This window comes from Dermacentor albipictus, chromosome 5 (genome assembly GCF_038994185.2).
Source record: "Dermacentor albipictus isolate Rhodes 1998 colony chromosome 5, USDA_Dalb.pri_finalv2, whole genome shotgun sequence".
In the NCBI taxonomy this organism is placed as follows: Eukaryota; Metazoa; Arthropoda; class Arachnida; order Ixodida; family Ixodidae; genus Dermacentor; species Dermacentor albipictus.
The window spans coordinates 132046173-132067143 of NC_091825.1; the positions used below are offsets into that span (position 1 = coordinate 132046173).

At 46.0% G+C, this 20971-nt stretch overlaps 1 protein-coding gene across 3 annotated transcripts in view; it reads left to right on the forward strand.

The window, feature by feature from the left end:
• Nucleotides 1-20534, forward strand: part of LOC135906397 (glutamate receptor ionotropic, kainate 2-like) — a 331052-nt gene extending 310518 nt beyond the window's left edge. For all 3 annotated transcript variants that reach the window (XM_065437778.1, XM_065437779.1, XM_065437780.1), the window contains 5 exons: nt 624-985; nt 2696-2894; nt 10369-10594; nt 12342-12610; nt 14729-20534. In XM_065437778.1, coding sequence (XP_065293850.1) covers nt 624-985; nt 2696-2894; nt 10369-10594; nt 12342-12610; nt 14729-14884 — 1212 coding nt within the window. In that variant the 3' untranslated portion in view covers nt 14885-20534. The remainder of the gene's footprint in view (nt 1-623; nt 986-2695; nt 2895-10368; nt 10595-12341; nt 12611-14728) is intronic.
• The last annotated feature ends 437 nt before the right edge of the window (nt 20535-20971 follow it).

Consider the following 20971-nt stretch of genomic DNA (forward strand, 5'->3'; position numbering starts at 1 on the left):
GTTTAATAGCTCTGAATAGCTGTTCCCGCAGTTGATCTGTGGCCCCTCTGGGGCGGTTGACGTTCCTGCTCGGCTGGTCATCCCTCGAGCTAGGCAGTCCGCCCCTTCGTTGCCCCTGATCCCTGCGTGGCTTGGTATCCAGATAATGTTATGTGTGGGTTGTCCCTCAGCGATTGGAACTCTGCTGAGGTATCCAGATAATGTTATGTGTGGGTTGTCCCTCAGCGATTGGAACTCTGCTGAGGATCTTGAGATGGCGAATACTTTCTTTCTCTTGCTTACGGGGGTATGAGCCATTGCTCAAGGAGGTATGGGCCCTTGATCGTCTTACGTTACGGGCAGATTTCTCGTTGGGAAGGCACAGAAGCGCTTACGCATTTTCTAACAGAGGTAATGCGATAATGTTTATGTCAGTACCTATCGTCACCATGATCAACGATCAGGACAATAAATGTGTTCGGACCTTCGTTCAAAATTCTTTGTCACCTCTGCGTCACGTGCAACAGCTTCGCCCGTCGTCCACCTCCACAGAGTCGAATGGCTCGTGATGTGATTCTCTTTCTTTACGCACGCTTTTGAATGCCGGCCACTAAACTTGTTTGAACGCACGCGCGCGCACGCAGAAAGCGGATTTGGCCATCGCCGACCTGACGATTACATCGAAGCGAGAGGTGGCCGTGGACTTCACGATGCCGTTCATGAACACGGGCATCAGCATTCTCTTCAAGAAGCCCACGCAAAAGGTGACGACGCTGTTCAGCTTCCTGTCGCCCTTCAGCATGGAAGTGTGGGCGTACGTGGTGGGCGCCTACATCGGCGTCTCGGTGGTGCTCTTCCTGGTGGGCCGCCTGAGCCCCTACGAGTGGGACAACCCGCACCCGTGTCGCCAGAACGACCAGGTCCTCGAGAACAGCTTCAGCCTGCTCAACTCGCTGTGGTTCACCATCGGCTCGCTCATGCAGCAAGGCTCGGACCTGGCGCCAAAGTGAGCTCTTTTCCAGAACAGATTGTTTGCGCTGGCGTTACTGTCGGCCGCTATCTTGTGGTTACTAGTATGTTTGAGAAGCTGCGTAAATAAAAAAAAGCATGGTGAAAAAAAGCTAGCATGGTGAGAAGCTGCGCCAGCGACGCCACGTCAAAGTTATCCATTGAGGTATCTCTCCTCGCTCGAAACGTAGATAGATACAGCACTGCGTAAGGGTGTGACACTGAGCTATTTGATTCAAAACAGCACAAAATGCAAAGACGCCTACAAGATACCAAATCAGTGCTGCCTAACAACTGCCTTTGGTCTATGGCGCCGCGCAATAAATAATTTTCATAGCCACACGGGGTTTGTCGCATGACGTCACGTTTTCAATCCACTACGAAAGCTGCAAAGATGGGGAATATGCTTACGTTCTCTTATGTTAATGCTTCCGTTTTATTCTTTCCTTCATTTCTTTTATTTCTCTATCGTTCCTTTCGTGGTGGTTTGATAACCTCCCGTCTGGTGGCGAACCACATCCTGTTATGGAACTTATTTACGGCGCGACGCATTAAACAAAATCAGTTCTTAGCGCTCGTCGGGCATTTTTCTTGTCTTCGTCCTTGTTCATTTCTTTCCCCTTTTTTTGCGCTCTTCCCAGGCTTTCTAAGATACCTTCTAATAATCGTAAAACTATTTGAGGCCTAAGCTTGAAGGCATTGCTTAGCAGAGACCATCACCTGTCGCGTTTTAGACGGTGTGAATGGCACCATTTACAGCATGACGTAACCACAAACCATCTGTGAAACAAGAGTGATAATACCGTTCCGCGGCGCTTATAAAAGCCGCACAATTTTTGCTGCTACCTTCTCTATTCTTTATGAGCCGGTTTAACTCAGTGATCAACTTGCACAGGATGGTCTTCTAGTTCAGAAATATCCCTGAAGTTATTTTCTTGCCTTCATTTTTATAGTTAACCTGCACATTCCTTACATGCTCTTGTGCGGCATCTTTTTTTTTCGGTGTGACGACATAGTAATACGAAGATGAGAAGTTAACGAACCTTAATGGACAAAATCACAGAGATAGTACGCGTTTTCTCCCCACTCTTAAATAAATAAAAATACATTTGCAGGCGTTGCAGATGTCATTTCCATTTTTGCACCTTTTATGAGGTTATAAAAAGTTGTTTATATATGTGAAAAACAACTTTCGTGCTTTAGTTTTGTCAAGTTGCCTTCTTTACAGTACTAGGTTGTCTTACCAGCAAAACACGCTATACAGAAGCAGAAGGGAAGTGTTTACGAAAAAAGCAACCTTGCTGCAAACTTGTGCAAGAGTAAAGCCACCGCGAAGGCTAAATCTCATTTGTAGTTTAGATCTAAAGCACCTGCCACTGCACTTTCACAGACTGTAGTGTGCAAAACAATGGGAAGGGAAAGCGGACGTACGTGTGATACATTCGTTTCAAGTAACTGTAGTAACCAGAGACATCATCGCACTTTCGCGCTTATGAATCAATATACATTTTCATGGACCCGCACTGTATCGACTAAAAAAATTAACGACATGAATGATAGTTTTCGTTTAAGACTGGCAGTGTCTCCAATTCTCCAGTAACGCGCATAATTTCTCCAATAACGCGCGGTTTATTCACACAAACTTTTCTCTTCCGCATGTCATAGACGTTGTTTTACCTTGTAACGTCGATTTTATTTTTTCCTACAGAGCCATGTCAACGAGAACAGTGGCTGGCATCTGGTACTTCTTCACGCTGATCATGATATCCTCCTACACGGCCAACCTGGCCGCCTTCCTCACCGTCGAGAAGACTGTTTATCCTATTGAAAACGCCGAGGACTTGGCGAAACAGTCGAAGATAAAATATGGCTGCCTCCGCTCTGGCAGCACACGGACCTTCTTCAACGTAAGTGTTCAACGATATCGCTGTGCCTTCAAAGATGTTTCTTGCACTCAAAGTTCCGCCTGACTGTCAGTGTAGCTTCACAGACGTTGTCTTGATTTTATGACCAGATACTGGTAGGCCCACAATGCATTACTCCACTGGTAGTGGTAAGGCTACAAACTGCTGTCTACAGACATCTGCGTGCATTCATCGGTTAACTTGTATCGCTGATATCTTCTCGGAGATATTGAACTATAATATTGCGGAAGTTCAACTGTATTTGACCCTTGCTGTTAAAAAAAAATTTAAAAGATGTTTGCGCATGACTGAGAAGAGAAAATAACGTAATTATTGTACGGCACCACACCGGCACTGCGCTTTCCTTCTTACGCTTCCGCCATACCTTCCTCCTCCGCTTTCCGTCTCATGGTTCTGCTGCGCCCTCCTCCTCCGCTTTCCTCCTCACGCTCTCTTCACTATTGCCGTCTTTCATCCCCCGCTGCTCTCCACTCCTTCATCCTTCGATATGCTCGTTCGCTCGGTTACGAGGTACACCGGCGCTCCCCGCTGGAACGGGCGCCCAAGGAGCTGGACTGTTTCTGCAGAAATTCGTGCAGCAGAGCATCGAGCCAACAGGATTGTTCTAGAAGCCGGTCTGCTTGTGGCTGGCTCCTAGAAACAACTTCGGAAATTGCATGCTCACTTAAACCACTACAACAGATTCAAGACGGAATCCCGAAGAAGGCACCACTACCATTCGGTTGTGCACGGGTGGAAATGTGTTCTAGGCCCCTTCACTGCCCAACGACGGTTTTGTTTGTCCCTTCTGTGGTGGCGCTAACGGGCTGCTGACGCTTCCAACGCTGAGCGCCTACGTCACGGGCGTGAAAAGCGACAGCTATCCACCCTCTTAGGAAACTCGAGGGATAGCGAGAAGAAACAATGTGCACAAAGGCACAAAGCCTCCCCTCCTCCACCACCTTCCGGTGACCGAGCTTGCAGCTGGGCTCCGTAAACACATGGAGCAACCTGGGTCCCAGTGCCGACATCTGCGCCGTCGTTAATCTGTGCATTAGCGATGCAGACGCCGGGACTAACACCCAGATTTGCGCGTAGCATTCAGTTCGGCCCTTCAAGGACAGAGCTATGACGCCCACACAGCGTTTTTGTTTTTGGCGATGCAGATGCCATGATTCGAACCACTGCCGTTACAGTTACGAGCTGAACACCTTACCTACTCGGCTACCGGAACGGCGCAACAACCGCCATGCTGTCTTCGACCAGTAGCTTGGCCAGATAGGCATTTATCACTCTACGTTCTCCCCGTTCAGTCCGCCGACGAGCATGGCGTTGCTGGTCGTAGAATCGTAATCCACGTTTGAATTACATATCTAGACATCCGTGGCACGGTTACGTAGCGCTGTGGCGTGCTGCGATGTGTGGTTTAAAAAATTATGGGGTTTTACGTGTCAAAACCACTTTCTCATAATGAGGCACGCCTTAGTGGAGGACTCAGGAAATTTCGACCACCTGGGGCTCTCTAACGTGCACCTAAATCTAAGTACACAGGTGTTTTCGCATTTCGCCCCCGTCTAAATACGGCCGCCGTGGCCGGCATTCGATCCCGCGACCTCGTGCTTAGCAGCCGAACACCATAGCAATTGGGCAACCACGGCGGGTGGGATGCGCGGTGATGGGACGTGCTGTTCACTTGCTCTGTCAGAGAGACCTGGGTCTGCTCGCGAAAAAATAATTCAGTTGGTTGCCCTCACCGGTTGATTCGTGCGATTCACTCTCTAAGCGATGCTCAGAATACTCACCAACACGGCAATGCAAGTACGAATGTGCTACTTTGTAGGTACTGAACGGGTCCTTTGCAAGTAATAATGACACTATTAATAAGGGAAACCAAGTGAGACTTGACGGACGGCATTTATTCGCGGGAAGTTCATTTCGAAGCTCGTAAGCGTTCTTACACGGCGCAAAGCAAATCACTGGGCGTGTCAAATAGAGCACACACGAATGAAATCAAGCGGTGGCTCTGCCGATAGGCTATCTAAACCTTTTCAGCGTTAAGTTTATCTGTTCTACACGTGCTACCGGAACGTGAAGAACGTCATGTCGCAATGACGGCGAAAATACAATGCGGATGTAATTTTGCAATATGAAATGAACGAATGAATTCTGGGCAAACCCCGATTTGATTATGAGGCATGCCGTATTGAGCGATTAATTTTTACCACCACGGGATCTTTAACATGCCCCCAATGCACATGACACGGGCGTTTTTCTCAGGAAAAAACATGTCATCAAATTGATTATGAACAGAATAAGAGTTGCCGGGAATCGAAACTAAATCGTATACACGCACACCAAAAATAACACTGGCCGAGAAATGCAGGGAATGGGCAGTTTTGGAACGTCTCAGCGGTGACTCGCAAATTCTGGAGAACGTCTGTACAGTCAGTAGGCGGTGCCTGCAGGAGAGACAGGGAAATATTGATTGTAAATGCAGCATATGCGCCAGTTTTGAAGAATCCCTAATGAGAAGCGCACAGCCGCTTGTTCCAAGGGACAAAGCGAGTGGAGCTTGTAGACCGGAGCGCCTGAGAAAAGTGCGCGACCAGACTACAAGACAGTGCAAACGTACATGCGATACATCCTTTTGAGTGGCTCTTCATCCCTATAAAGCGATTGCTTGGCCTACGCGAAATGCCAGTGGCGCTTGTACCTTTTGAGGCCATACAGTCATTACGAAGGCGCCAGTTGAGAGGCAAGTCATAAGTCAGCCAGATATATTTAATGGACTCTACCTGCGGTATGTCTTGATGACGCTGTGTGAAAATTGCAGTAGAAATCACGTGCCACTTTAGGCTTCGTTGTCCGTTTATACACTCTAAAAACTAGGAAGGGTATCGCAGGAGTGAAGCGGCCGGTTCACTCTTCAAAGCGTCGTTTTACTCTCGCAAAATGTCGAGGAGAGTGAAATGCATTGTTCACTCTCTCACCAAGGAGAGAGTGAAATGTGCTTTTCACTCTCCCCCTTCAGAGAGAGAGAGTAGTTCTACTCTTGCGGCAATAGAGAACAAAACGTAGCGTGATCTTCTGCTTCAACTGTAGGTGGCTGGCCCCGAACATGGCAATGTATCATTCATGCACGCTGAGCAAAGAACACATCGTTTTGCTTCTAAGAGAACAGGCCGCCGCAGTTCAAAGGAACGCGTAGCGAGCGCTCTACTTCTTCACTCGTAGTTATCCACCGCGCGCGCGCGCGCTCAAGATCGCGGAACAACAGAGCACCGGAGAAAGGTGATCTTTTATTGTGTCTGTAGCTCTCAATTTACTCATCACGGCTTTTCTTTGAATGCCTCAACCGTTGAGCTTCCTGCTTCTGCTCCTCCAAGTACATTTGTCGCCGGTTCCATGTGCCTAAAACTGGTATCTGCAGCTCCTTTGTAATTTGAACTTTAAGGATGTCGCTTTCCTCCTATTACCTCCACAGACAATTCTCTGTGACATGCGAAGAATGTCACAGAAGGGAAAAAAAAACACTTGGCAATGTCTGCTATGTCTAGCCAAGTGTACAAATTTAAAAACTTTCCAGTACTTCTAAAAATTCCAGGCTTTTCAATGCCTTGAAAATGGCATTTTAGAAATAAAGGGTTTTCAAGGATCGCTACAAACCCTGGTTTCTAGCACCTAAATAATTTTACAAGCTTATTTTGGCATGGAGTTCGGAAATTCATGCTTTTTAGCTAACGCTGCATCATCTCTGTACATTGAAACCACGAGAGCGCAACCATTTTGGAGTAAAGAAAAATACTGAAAGCTTTTAATACCACTCTTTTTCTATGGAACTTCGTATTGCCTAGTTAGGTTTACGAATGTGCCTGGTTTTGGTGGGCGTTTCTTCGACATTTTCTGTGAGAAGTAGATGACTAACCCCCGTATTCAGACATGTATATTAATACAAAGCCCATGCTTGACTTTATATAAACGACGCCTGGTGCGAACGTCCCCCAGACGCTCACTGCTTTTCTTTTGGTGCGTTCACGACTTGCGTCATTTAGATCAAGTCAAGCATGGGCTTCAAGTTATGATGCATTTCTGAATATGGGGGTAAGCGTGCGCTATTTCGGGCAACGCATTGTGCCATTGACACTGAGAGGAAACGGGGAAAACAAAGTTAACGCCCTATACTCCTAAACTTTCGCGTACCTGTGGTGTGCGTGTATCGTTGAAGAAGAAACAGCGCTAACACCAGGACGAAAAAAAGCATCGACCACACCAGCGCTTCGTGGTGTTGTCCATGTTTTTGCGTCGTCCTTGTGTTGCGCTGTTTCTTCTAAAATGCTCAACCAACTAGCCGGCAAGTCTATCCTGTGCATATATATTGAACACACGTATGAATGTAGATGGTCTTCGAAGCTTTTAGAACGAGCACTGCCACAGGATACGAGCAGTGCACGCGTAACAAGTGGACACATTACTCATTTAAACATGCGTGCCAATGCACGTGACGCGGCTATCGGCATAAGCAGTCTCCAAATGCTGGAATGCGTGCTCTTCAAAACGCTAACGATCCGCTGCTAATGCAGGACAACAGCTCACAGCGGACTGAACCAAACTCTAAACTAATGCACCTGAAAAGAACGCCTACACGGCAGCGTGAGGCACGTCGAAATGCCTGGTACTGGCATCGCAGTTGACCACATACGAATGGAACTGGCGGAAAAAATAAACAGAAATGCTCACCAGTATACGCGCGACTTAAATTCACATACGTGGATAGTTGGCACGATACTTTGTATCCGCGTATTTTCGGAGAACATATAATGCATGGACTGGAAAAGCACTCGATCGTGAGCTGAACGGCACATTTGTTATTTTCCTGGGGTGACGACAAGCCGTGAATAGTTCTCACGTCGTCGTCTACGTTGTATTCCTCCGTTAGTCGTAGCAAGGAATGGAAATGATGCAAACGCAAACGTATTCCAGTACACAACAGCACAGCACACTGCAGAGAAACTCCAACCACCGCAGCCGATTCCTCAAATACATTTGTTATGTATATAAGCTCTAAAACAACACGACTGAGCGTGGTGGCTTTGTGGTGTAATGGTTAGGATGTGTGCTTTGAATTGTATAGATGCGAGTGTACGCGGGTTCGAATCCACGTGATGTATAGAGCAATGTGGTTCTCCATAAGTGTGTGATTCCCTCGACTATTGTGTTCTAATTAGATTATGTGTCTCCTGATTGTGAAATATGCGAAAATATTTGCGGATTAAATGTGAATTAGCTTTTTTTTTTCTCCGCAGTGGCGTTCGGGACACATACGCATAGGCCGATTACGAGCCGTCACGACTCATGGTAGGCAGCAAATAGCCAGGAAAAATGACTTTAAAATCCTGCATAACATTGCTCACGCCTATTCTGAAGGCCGCTTGGAATCGGGCCACTGAGTCTGAGGAGCCGCCTAGAGAACGGTGTATCAGCGACCCTAATTTGATCTGATTTCCTGCCTGCATGCGTGGCCAGGACTTCGCTAAGAGGGTATTGGGAAGAGTAGTTGCACTCTGTTTGGGGGAGTAGAAGTACTCGGTCTGGTGGAGTGCCATTACCCCTACGGTGAGAGTATTACCACTCTGCGGAAGAGTACTAGCACTCCCTGTGGGAAGAGTATTATCACTCTGCAGAAGAGTACTAGCAATCCCTTGCGGCGGAGTAACAAAACTCTGTCAACAGGAGTTGACCTACTCTCTCTCAAAGAGGGTCGATCTACTCTCGAAAAGAGAGTGAAATATGGGACAAGCCGCTACTCCCTCAAAGGGAGTGCCCGGCACTCTCTTAGTTTTTAGAGTGTAAGGCCGCTGGTTGCTGAAGTTTTCTAATACCTACTTCGGAGTGTTTGCTGGTCAAATCACGCATTCAACAACACTGACAAGAACAGTATTGGGGAGTATTTAACCCTGTAATGCCCATAGACAGTTCAACAGGAAATAATATACACAGAATTCGTTCACCTTTATTTCTCGCCATCAACGGCACATTGGTATTAATAACAATGAATTGCATGACTGAAGGTATTTAGCACGCTCTTTAGTTATTACATTCTTAAACTTCTCTCCGGCCTATTAATATGGCTAAAGCATAACTGAGAGTCGGCCTAGTTGGAACAGGATCATTTCTTAAAAACTTTTTGTGCTCAAACAAGCAGGGACGAAGAAGTGGAGCAACACAAGGACGAGCGCTTTCCTTGTGTTGCTCGTCTTCTTCAATCCTGTTTGTTTGCGCAGAAAAAGTTTTGAAAAAATAATATGGCGACTTTCATTCCACATGCGCAAATTTAGATTTTTAGGTCCCGAACGGTGCAATATATAGTAGATACGTTAGGTAGTAAAAGGTTAAAAGGGCCCTGAACCACTTTGGTGGCTGGGCGAAAAAACACAGTCAGCGAGTAGCATACGCTGCTGTGAAAACATCCGAGCCAAATTTGGCAGTGGTGCGCCGCTCACGGAGCTGGCAAGCGGAGCGCAATGTCACCTTTTTCTCAAACGCTCTCTTTTCAACTGGCGCCTTCTCCTCGCTCTTTTCTGGCTGCCACATTTCGTCATTTATCAGATTCCTATACGCGGCCAATATAGCTGACATCAATGAGGAAGGGCGTTTCGATGAGTGCGGTTCTTCGTACTGTTACCGTGCATCCTTGTTGGCGCAGTTTTATAAACAGGCTGAAGTAAGCGAGAACTCTGTGTTTCAAACTTCGACAGGGATTAACTACTTCCCTAAGTACGACCACCGCACAACGCTTCGCCGCGTCCACTCGCGTTGGAATAAAACTTTGGCCACAGTGCTTGTCAGTGTCGTAGCTGTCGAGTCTGGCTAACTTCTATTAATTTAGACACGCAACCAGTCTCTAACCACGCGAAACTCAAGTTCAGACAACACGTGAGCAGCGTCGGTCACTCCTGGCAAACTTCCCTTCGCATTGAGCTACAGAAGCTTGATCAACAGGCAGCAGCCACATCCAAATTGCGGAGTCTAGCCAGGAGCAGCCAGGAGTATGCGCGCTGTGGGAAATGTACAGTACATGTGGTCTGACCTTAGGTTTTGCGTGCTTCCAGGCTAGTTGAGTATGCAAAACTCATTGAAATTAACGAGACCCCGCAGGTACGACGCCGTTAATCCGCGTGGTCAAAGTTTCATTCCTACGCGGCTGGTCGCGGCTGATCGTTAGCAGACGATATGTAGCGACAGTGCGTACGACAGTCGCATTTCCCGAAGTACACATTTCTTATCCAAATTTGAAAGGCAGATTTTCGCTTGCATCAGCCTGTTTATGAAAACCCGGTCAATAATTAAACAAAGGGGGCGTCGAAGCTGAATTTGGGAACGCATCTTGGGAGCCCGTATAACCGCTATCGCTGTCATGGCAATTAACACCGCGTTCTTCCTGGAATAACTAAACTGCGGCTTTGTTTTTCTCGTGCAGGAATCTAAGATTCCCACATACAAGAGGATGCACAAGTACATGCTGGACAATGAGCAGGACGTGTACATGGAGTCGTCCAGCGACGGCGTGAACCGCGTCAAGGCGGGAGACTACGCTTTTCTCATGGAATCCGCTTCCATCGAGTACATCATTGAGCGAGACTGCAATCTTACTCAAATTGGTGGTCTCCTAGACAACAAAGGATATGGCATTGTCACCAAAAAAAGTACGTCGATGCAGTCCTTTTTTGTTAGGCCCACATAAAGTTTTCAACCGTTGTTAGTCAGCACTGGGATATCACGAGCTCAGCTAAATAACATGTACGGGCTCTTATTACTATAACTTAAAGTTTTTCATAGGAACTGCAGCAGTCGTGCGTGATCGAGACATGCTCTTTGTTCTGAGCTTACTTTAACACGCGAAAAACCTGACCTAACCGAACGCAACCTAAGCTTACCCAACCTATTTTTTTCTTTACGGAGTCTTGGCTGTGACATTTTAAAAAAGATTTTGAGGATGGTAATTTAACAGTGCTGGGACTACGTTGTTTCTCCCTTTCAGAGACAGCCGTGAGAGGTGATTCAGTGGAGTTTCGTGGTGTCTGTGACAGATACCAGTATTATTGCCTTTCTCATTATGTTCCTTGGCAGAATGTGATATTTTTCGAAACAATTTGGAGCCAACATGATTACACTTCTCAAGCGTTTGCCGTAATTTACTTTTATTGTCAATGCGAAAAATGTAATTTAACTCATATTAGTGGTTGCCTAAAAAAAGCATTTCTCCATTTTATATGTATCGAAGTAGGGAAGGTAAAAGCTTACGCGTTCTGTTACATCTACGAAAGCTCTTCTACTGATTCTATTCTGGTTCCAGTACTAGGCACTGAAAAGCGTGGGTGACTGCACATCACAAAAACTTTATTAAAATAAACTTGTAGAAGTTGTGTCTAATGTCTAACTCAAATTTCAGGCCACCGAGAGTCAGATTTCAGGCAAGTAATTTTATATACGAGACACAATAAAGAACTGAGTATTTCACTCTACTGCAAGCTCATGACTTTACCTTTTTCTAAGTACAGACTACGACTCAACAATAATCAACCACATGTAATTTGGTAACTGGTCCAATATCTCCGATATTTTGTCACTATAATCGAATTGATAATAATGATAGTGACATAAGGTCAGGATGTTTGAAGCCACTCCTTCAGGTATTTGACAAACACGCATTGAGGGTAACTATGCAAATAGGCGCCCTCTTTCTTGTCCTTAGCAGGTAAAACCAGATATTTGAACACTTTATGATGCGAAAGATTCAAGGTCCATGAATGGATTAACAAATACAATACAACAAATACAAACAAATACAACAAATATCAATGAATTACAAAATACTAGAACTTCCTCATCTCTTCTTTGTGTTACTTGAGTGTTTGGGGAATTATTGAACAATTTCCAGACTCTCGCACTTCTAATTCCATATCCGTTTGGCAAGACGAAGTAATATCGTCCCATGCGTGATGCGTTCACAGTGCCGGACTGATTTCCTCTATTACATTCCGGTTCATTGCATCTGTCATGGGATATGAACTGAAAACGGCATATCGATCCCTGCGGTCACCTAGAGGCTGCTAAAGGCGTTAGTTTTTCATGTCCAGAACGTATGTCGTTCTGACCAATGTGGTAACCGAGCAAAATGGCGATAATAATGAGGAAAATGTATAGATAAAGTTAGAAGAACTCGCTAAGAAAGCCAGGCATGCAATGTGGTGTCTTGCCACTGAAACATTGAATGATGGCTAGAAATCTTACCGGTCCCTCCTCGTCCAGCTGTAGTGCACACACATGTCGATTTTCAGTTCACTCTTGATTCCTCTCAGTGATGGTTGGTGGCGCCGCTACAAATCTAGGAATATAAAAAAAAGAAAATGCCGCCAGGAATTTCTCTAACACCCTGTCGCATTCGTTCAGAATCACCGTACCGGCAGATCTTGTCTAGCGGCATCTTGAAGCTGCAAGAAGCGGGCAAGCTGCACAGCTTCAAAGAGAAGTGGTGGAAGGAGCGCAAGGGCGGCGGCAAGTGCGTCGACGACTCCAAGAAGTCGTCGGCCGTCACCGAGCTCAGCCTGGCCAACGTGGGCGGAGTGTTTGTCGTCCTGCTCGGCGGTCTCGGCCTCGCCTCCATCGTGGCCGTCATGGAGTTCTTCTTCAAGGCCAAGAAGATGGCCAAGGAGGACTCGGTGAGCGCTCCTTTGCCTTCAGTGTCTGAAGACAGTGAAGTACTGCCAACTTTGGTATGCGTGAATGCTTTTCCCGCATGTAGCACCAAATTATCATGCTCACCTGTGGAATATGTCTCTTCAGCTTATCCACAGTCGGAGCGAACCTATGAGACTTGGGGTAACCAGAACACGAGAAAGCGAAGGGAAAAATGTGGGTAAAATTGACTCCCTCTAATAGAGGGCACAACACACCGTTAGTTTTCCAAGTGCCCTCACTTCACCCTTATATTGCAGATTACCATCTTTACGGACTCCCGCGCTGCCTTTAGCAGGTTACAACGCAGTCAGATTGATTTCCCAGTGTGCGCAGAATTACTGACGCTGCCAACAATATTACATGACATAAAAGGGCATCTCTCGATGCCCAATGTATACCTTCACACGTAGGATTCGCTAGAAATGAAGAAGCTGATCTGCTGGCTACAACTTGCTATCATAATGACTGTGTCTGCCCTGAAAGTTTGTGTAAGCTCGTTGACGCTCGTCTGCTGATTCGTTGACACCTGTTAGAAAAGTATCCAGACCAACACGCCTCCTCAAATGTGCCTTTTGGGCACCTCTTGAGGAAGAGTAGGCAGGCTGGCTCCTGCCGGTGGCAGTTTCCAGCCTGCTCCTCGCTTTCCCTTTGCAGTCATATATATATATATATATATATATATATATATATATATATATATATATATATGTGTGTGTGTGTGTGTGTGTGTGTGTGTGTGTGTGTGTGTGTGTGTGTGTGTGTGTGTGTGTGTGTGTGTGTGTGTGTGTGTGTGTGTTTTCAAAACAAGTACTACTAGTAAGTGCGCAGAAACAAACGGCTGCTGCCAGTTGAATGAGAATTATTACGGTTGTAGAGGAGCACGCGCTAGGGAATGGGCAAGGTAGCCACTGGATGAATCAAAAATAACTACAACCTGGGCAACTGGCCGTTATAGGAAGATTCGGCAGTTCCCAAATGCGTCCTCTCGACTGATCGCCTTCGATGCAAATAAGTTTTGCTTTGTATTTTGCCACTGAATTCGGTGACCTACTCTATTAGTCAGGATTACGCAGGTGGTGTTCAGTCGAAACCTGGATAACATGTGCATGTCGATTCCAGCATCCTCCGCACGCCAGTGTGGTTGTTGCAAGCGAGTATTGTATTGTATTGTATTGTATTGTATTGTATTGTATTGTATTGTATTGTATTGTATTGTATTGTATTGTATTGTATTGTATTGTATTGTATGCTTTATTTCCACAGAAACTAAATAGAGCTTTGGGGTAAAGTGGGGAAAAAAGCTGCTCGTAGCAGCTTGACCAGCCCCAAATACCCTTAATACAAAATAAATAAGGGAGCAACAGAGCGGAAATACAGTTTCCCAAGTATACTTACATATTCAAGCACTACAGCATATCATGCATACGCATCGCAAATCAGGCGAGGAAGAAAATACAACAAAAGAAAGATGTGAGCAAGCAAGCAAGCAAAAACACAAAATCTCACTGCACTTCAAAAACACATAGGCATTGTACAACTCACATATGAGAGAAAAAATCAAGAATATCAGGAGGAGAACAAGTTGCAAATAGTTATCGAATATCAATACCGACAGCCAGTTCTCTCCCGATTACCGTGCTTGACTGTTTCTAACTCTTATCCCTTACCCGCCGTGGTTGCTCAGTGGCTATGGTGTTGGACTGCTGAGCACGAGGTCGCGGGATCGAATCCCGGCCACGGCGGCCGCACTTCGATGGGGGGCGAAATGCGAAAACACCCGTGTGCTTAGATTCAGGTGCACGTTAAAGAACCCCAGGTGGTCGAAATTTCCGAAGTCCTCCACTACGGCGTGCCTCATAACCAGAAAGTGGTTTTGGCACGTAAAACCCCATAATTTTTTTTGAATTCAGTGACCTGCTCTACCAGTCAGGATTAAGCAGGTGGTGTTCAGTCGAAACCTTGATTACATATGCATGTCGACTCGAGCATCCTCCGCGCGCCATTGCAGTTGTTGCAAGCGAGTGACATCGACAGCCAGTTACCTCCCGGTTACCGTGCTTGACTGTTTCTAACTCTTGTCCTGCCGTGCACTCACCCAGGTCTCCCTGTGCAAGGAGATGATGAAGCAGCTCAAGTTCGCCATATCGTGCCGCAGTTCCACGATGCCCGTGAAAAGCAACAAGCCGCCCGAAGTGGACAGCAACGGCGGAGACTACCGCATCTCCACGCTGCCGTCATTCACGTCGGACTTTTGAGCGCGCGTGTGTCCCAGTGGACGACCGCGGGCGGCGACGGTGATATGACATTATGCCTACAGGACTCTTATATGCCCGTCACTACCACTCCTTTCCCATGTCTCGCCCTATCTCTGTCCCCCAACCCATCCACTCTCACCTCCACATTGAACACACTCCGCGGACGTTATCATTTTAGCGATCTTCTTGCCATGGTGTGTGTGCCGTCTCGTCCGTGTACCTACGGTTTCTTCTGCAGTCTTCTGTTTCATCTAGACAATTGACATGCGAGTGCTTTTCTTCGATCCCGTTCTGATTTCGCTAGACGACTGACATGCCAGTGCTTTTCTTTGACCACGCTCTGATTTCGCGGTCATTGTTAGATACCGCATGTCCGCGTTTACGTCCTTATTTTAGCAACGTGTATTCCTTTATTTTTTTTCTCGTCAACAAATTTATTTTCTTTGTTTACGTCGCATAACTTTAGACCTGTAAGCAAGAGTAAGGTTCACACGATTGTGGACACTTTAAATGATCAACGGTGGGCGCAGAGAGAATGTAGGTGGAGCGAACGTGTTGACAAGGGACTTGTCATTGTCCGCACCCTGACGTCAGGAATATCACGCAGCGTAGCGCTTTTGCACTGCACATTTGCGTAGCTTCCTGAATGCGTCAGAACTGCGTCGGGGCCCTGATGCACTCCTGACATCACGTCCCCTGACGAAGACTACAGTCCCCTTCCCAAAATGTTTGTTTCAGATATATTCCCTCTTCGACCACGGTTAAGAACGTTGGACTTCTCTATCTGTAAGTATGCTGAAACAGCCAAAAAGATTCGTCAAACAAACTGCACTAGACGCAGCCGCTCCCTACTATGAGGGTTACTTGCCGATGACTGCCTGTGAGAGGCATTTCGTTATTCGGTCATGCTGTACATCTGTATCTCGTCTGTACGTGCCTGTGTAGTCAGCTGGTAACGACTCACAAGGCAGCAAGAGCGCTATGCTGACCTATAGGAATCGGAGAACATTGACTAGAATCAGGAACCTTCCACTGAGAGGTCGCATAACTAACTCCTGGTGTGTTCAACAGATTGTGATGACAGCACGTACCGGCGACAGAAAGCACACACCGGCGGCATCTAGCACTCTTTCGTTCGTAAAACCGCCGAGCGTACTGTCAACCTTTCACTCGCTATCTATTTCACAAAAATGTATTGTAAAATTTTCTAAAATTGTTTTTCTCACCACATTTTCACGCACATTGTCATTTCTCAAGAAAAATGTTTTGCGAGTACGATTTGTATTTCGCATTCGCTCTGCAAAGCAGTGAATAGGGCTTATCCCGAACATCAGGCTTTCCATAAACAGAAGTTAAAGTCCCTAATTATGTTTCAATATATAACACTGAACAAAAGAAAAGCTAGTGTAAAAATCATGAGAGAGATAATGGGTACCAGCACATAACCACGTGAGCGAATCCGGCGAAAACTGCAGCTCGACGAGTAGGGCCGTTTGTTTTTTTTTCGTTCTTTCTTCTCTTTTTGGTTTTCGTAAGAAGTGATAAATCTAGTTGAACCGCGCGCTCCTGGGAGTTAGATAGCTTAAGCAATGATAGTGGCAGTGCGAGGTTTGTCTGGAGAGTTTCTGCGATATCGCCCTCTTATTTATTTGTTGTATAGTGTACCCGCATATTTAATACGTTGTCGCCTACAGCATGCATGCACGTTCCCATTCCCCAACATTGTTCGAAACAGTATGTGAGCCTTCGGCACGTTTCTACGGGCGTAAGCACGCGGTGCACGCATCACCACCGCCTAATACGAGGAGTACCTCAAAGTACACAGAACAGGAACGACTGCGAGAGGTGAAAAAAAAAATAATAATGCTCTTCTAGGAGGTCGACAGTCACACACTTTACTTACTACCTGCTCATTTGTTAAGCTGCGTCGTTTCAGCAGCTGTCTGCAGTCGTTGGGACGCGTTTCACACATGTTACTCAATGTTACGCGAACATGTGAGTGTATGCAGATTGTGTGCGAGTGAAAAAAAAGTCGTGCATGCGAGTGTTTTGCAAATGAGAGCCTGTTTGTTCGTCATGTTCGTGACTTGATGTTGTAATTATAGGCGGGCGGAAACGAAACCGAAGTTGGGGGCGTGACTGATCCAGCCAAAGTTATCGTTTCGTGCCACAGGTTACTGAAATTTCGGTGCTGGTCGTACTTATATCGCGCTTTCGCAAGGACAGGGGCTACCGTACGTATAGCTTTAGTTTAGTGTCATCAACCTTTAAGCGGTGCTGTAGCTAGAAGTGAAGACTAGTTAGCACACCAGTTCCATCACTTAGGCTGCGTGGTGCGCGTTGCTCTTCTGTTTAGTTGGCACTCGAGTTGGCCGTATTTGGCACAACTATACTATCAGCGCTCAGGGTAACGTATCAGTAAAGAAATGCCTGAATCTCGGGCAATCATCTTTCGGATAAACACAAGAAAGCGTATTTCCACTCTAAATTATCCTTGTTTCTTTTAGTCTCAGCGAGAAGCAACTGACTTAATGACGCGCTTTCCTGTTAATATATCCATTACTATGACTGCGAAAGTGTAAAACCCGCATTTCATAGTTGTTAGCAAATATGAACAGTCCCAACAAAACAGTATATCATTTCATAAGGAAACATATGGTTCAAACTAAAACATGCCGGCGGAATTGTAACATTACGAGCAGTTTTTCAAGGCCATTAAAGGAGCGTTCCCATCTCTGTAAACGCAAAACACCTTTTTTTTTACGTGCAAAAGTGGTTGTGTCGCTATAACGACATTAGTTAGCCTATAGGTGCATGCAGCGTATTTCTCAAAGATCTCTTAAAACATTTTTTCTCAGTAACTTGCCACCGAAGGAAACCAAAGTGCAGCAGACGTTGAGAAATTAGAACTTTCAGCCGTATAAGCCTCATGCAACGTTTGCAAAATGTTTAACATTTACTTCTAATTGTTCATTAGATAAATCCGAGTAACAATTTTCGGAAGTAATTTTTCATAACTTTTATTTCTTGATATGGCTTACGCAGCCTTTGCTCAATTGGAAAACGCCTGTTCCTCCAATGCAGTGCCGGCAGCACATTTGATTTCCTTGTAAAAGCAACACTGTTCCGCGGTCATCACGGTGATCCCTTTCGCTGTATGGTGGCCGTATATCCTTCTCTACTGTTAGTGATTCATAGCTTTGCCTTCACAGAAATATCGATATCTTCAGGCGAGGCAAGACGCAGAGAAAGATGTTACCGCGCCTTTGTCACGTAGTTTAGAAGCTCAGACAGCTCGACATTATCTATAGTTACATTTACAAGCGGGGTGTACGTGACTAAGTCCATCACCGTTCAGTTAGCGCGGAGTCTCTTCGGTGCCGTAGCTCCGCAGTTTTGCAACCGCTCTACTCGGAGGCTGAGGGAAAGTGCTCTTGTCTCATAATACTCACCGAGTCGTTTAAGCATGTGTACTCGTTCTTGCTTGGACGCGCAAGCGTCCGCGTTAGAGATGTTCGTTTGTCATCACTCGTCGTTTCTGTGACGGACGTCGAAAGGTGCTCAACATTTGAGCTTCATGCACAGATTGTGCTTACTGTACTCCCTTTCTTCTGACGTTATCCTTTCCTCCTTCCATTCGCCACGAGCACTAGCGAACAGGGCCTTGACAGCGCTAGTGGCGTTTCCATGATCTCAGCGTCGATGTCGCTGCGCTAGCGCTTCGCTTGTGTTTGAGGCCAAGACGCTTCAGTTTGAGCCGAGACCAACATCGGAGAGATGTTATGCCTTTCCGTTCTTGCCACAAATAAGACGGTTCGAAGTGAACCGTTCACCTATATTATGTTTCACTGGTATATTGTTTTTGGTTGTTGTTGTTATAAGCTCCTCGCCACACGGGCTCTTTCTCTATTTAGGTGACTGTATACTGTTAACTCGATGGTGGCAAAGCACCATGGCAGTCTGTAGGCAACGAATACCAAGTGGTATGAAATTAAAACGTCGCGTAAAGTCGCGATGGTGCAATTCTCATTTTTTGTTGCGTCCTTATTATTTGAGCCAAGGGCTGTTCCTCGATAAATATGAGCGACCAGCGCGTTTTGGTCGTTTACATTGAAGGGCAAGGCTCATGTGCTCGGCGTATTCTATAATGAAGTCTTAAGCGCATCGCTCGGTCACCTTAGTGGTTTTTGTAGTACTGACTCTTAGAAATCAGCTGTACGATAAACGGTTCTCTAAGGCACTCTCTTTCGCTCTTTGTCCCTCTTTCCCACTGTGCGATAAGGCGGTCAGCGGCACGGCGTTTGGACTTACTTCCTCTTCCCAAGCAGTGCTGCCCCTGGATGCGCACATTTTTTACATAAAAGCGTAGCGGCGTAGATTCCCGTGTGACGTATTAATGTAGCTTATAGAACAGCGAGAGTTGGCTTCTCCTAACTACTCACTCCTACGCGTCTTGTCTTATTTTCATTTTCGCGTCAAGGGCTTGCTACTCACAGCTTCGTCGCCCTAGGGCTCAATAAAAGGGGTGGAAAGAAAGAAGAAATAGAAGTAGGAACACGGCAGTTTCTTTTTCCGCAAGCTAACCTCGTTAAGTTACAAGTTATGACTGTTGTCCCTATTAAAATAGATTCATGGTTGTACTTGTTGTTTTCGTTAGTGCTCTTTTTTTTTTGCATCTCGAGAGTCTATTGCTGTTTGCTGTACTGCGACATAGCTAGGCGGGTGCCGAACGCAGAACGGTACCTTTAATCAGCGAATAATTTTTTATTATTCTTCGTTTTTTTTTTATTTCTTCATCGAATCATACGGCGCTGCCTCTCCCAGAGCACAGACAGGAAAAGTAAAAACGATAGGTGATGCCCAAATCCACGCGCCAGAGACGGCTTTTCACGGAGTAACAGACAGAAGCCTATGCTATTGCGGGTTGTATGCGCCGGAAGTGAATTCGGGGCCGGAAGCACGTCACGGACGCCGTGTTCTGGACATCACCTATTGAATTACTCTTAGCAAGATACTGTTTCTATCCTCGAAATCCCGCATCATCAGCTCCATTCAGGAAAATACCTTCCGCTGCAATGAAATCTGGCATTTTCGAATAGAGCAGATAATCGAGGCGCTCTTTAGCTATAGAAAAGTAGTAGTCAGCGATCGTTGACTATCTCGTATAATCTGTAGAACGCATTAAGCGTTGTCAGTGTTGATCACTTAAAGAAGATAGAGCGAGCGTAGCCTTATGAGGGTGCACGAACAATACGACCTGAGATAGATAGATAAAAAATAAACAAAGGAAGATCTTCGTTGGTACCGCGAGTTCGAAGTTTTTGATGTAGGTATAGCTGCTCATTGTTTGCTCTAAAACAAAGCGCGTCTTTCAGTGATTTGTGTAGCTTTTTGCCATCTTGTGTCAAAATATGGTTCTTGAATACGTGTTACATTATTTAAGCTGTTTACCGGCTGTTTGATTGGCATTCGACGTCGAAAACAACAAGCAATCATTGGTTAACCTCGACTCGCGTTTTTGTCAGTGCTGTTGGACAGAAAAAAAAGCGTTCGTGAACTTCACTTGCAACAGTGTTTGTGTGAGTGGAAGCGGTATCATTTTGATACAGTATTAAAAGTATTTTACCTAAATAAAAGTTGCATACTACAATCGTCTGAGTCTCATTCAATATAACCGTGTGATTTATGTGCCTCGTTCGCTGCACTAACACGAATGCATGTGCGCCTATTCACATGGTTTTAAAAAAATGAAAGAAAAAGCTAGGAAGTCATCAAAGGAAAGATAATCAGTTTTCAAAAATACGCTTTGTATTTGTCAATCAATAGGCTTTGTCGGACTCTTCGTGTTTTTCATTCTAGCTAAGAACACTCGGCGCCACCTGTCGCCGCCGTCGCGAAGCCTGCCCATGGCCTCCGAAATGCGTGGCGAGCTGGTGCGTGCGACCGTTGTGAAACGTGCCACGCGGGTAACCGGGCTCTTCTCTCGCGCTTATTCCGGACACGCTGCGCCACATAGTAGCGCCGCCGAGAAGCCCAGCCATGGCCTCCGAGACAGGAAGCGTGACAGCGCGCTTTTTAGCTTTGTGA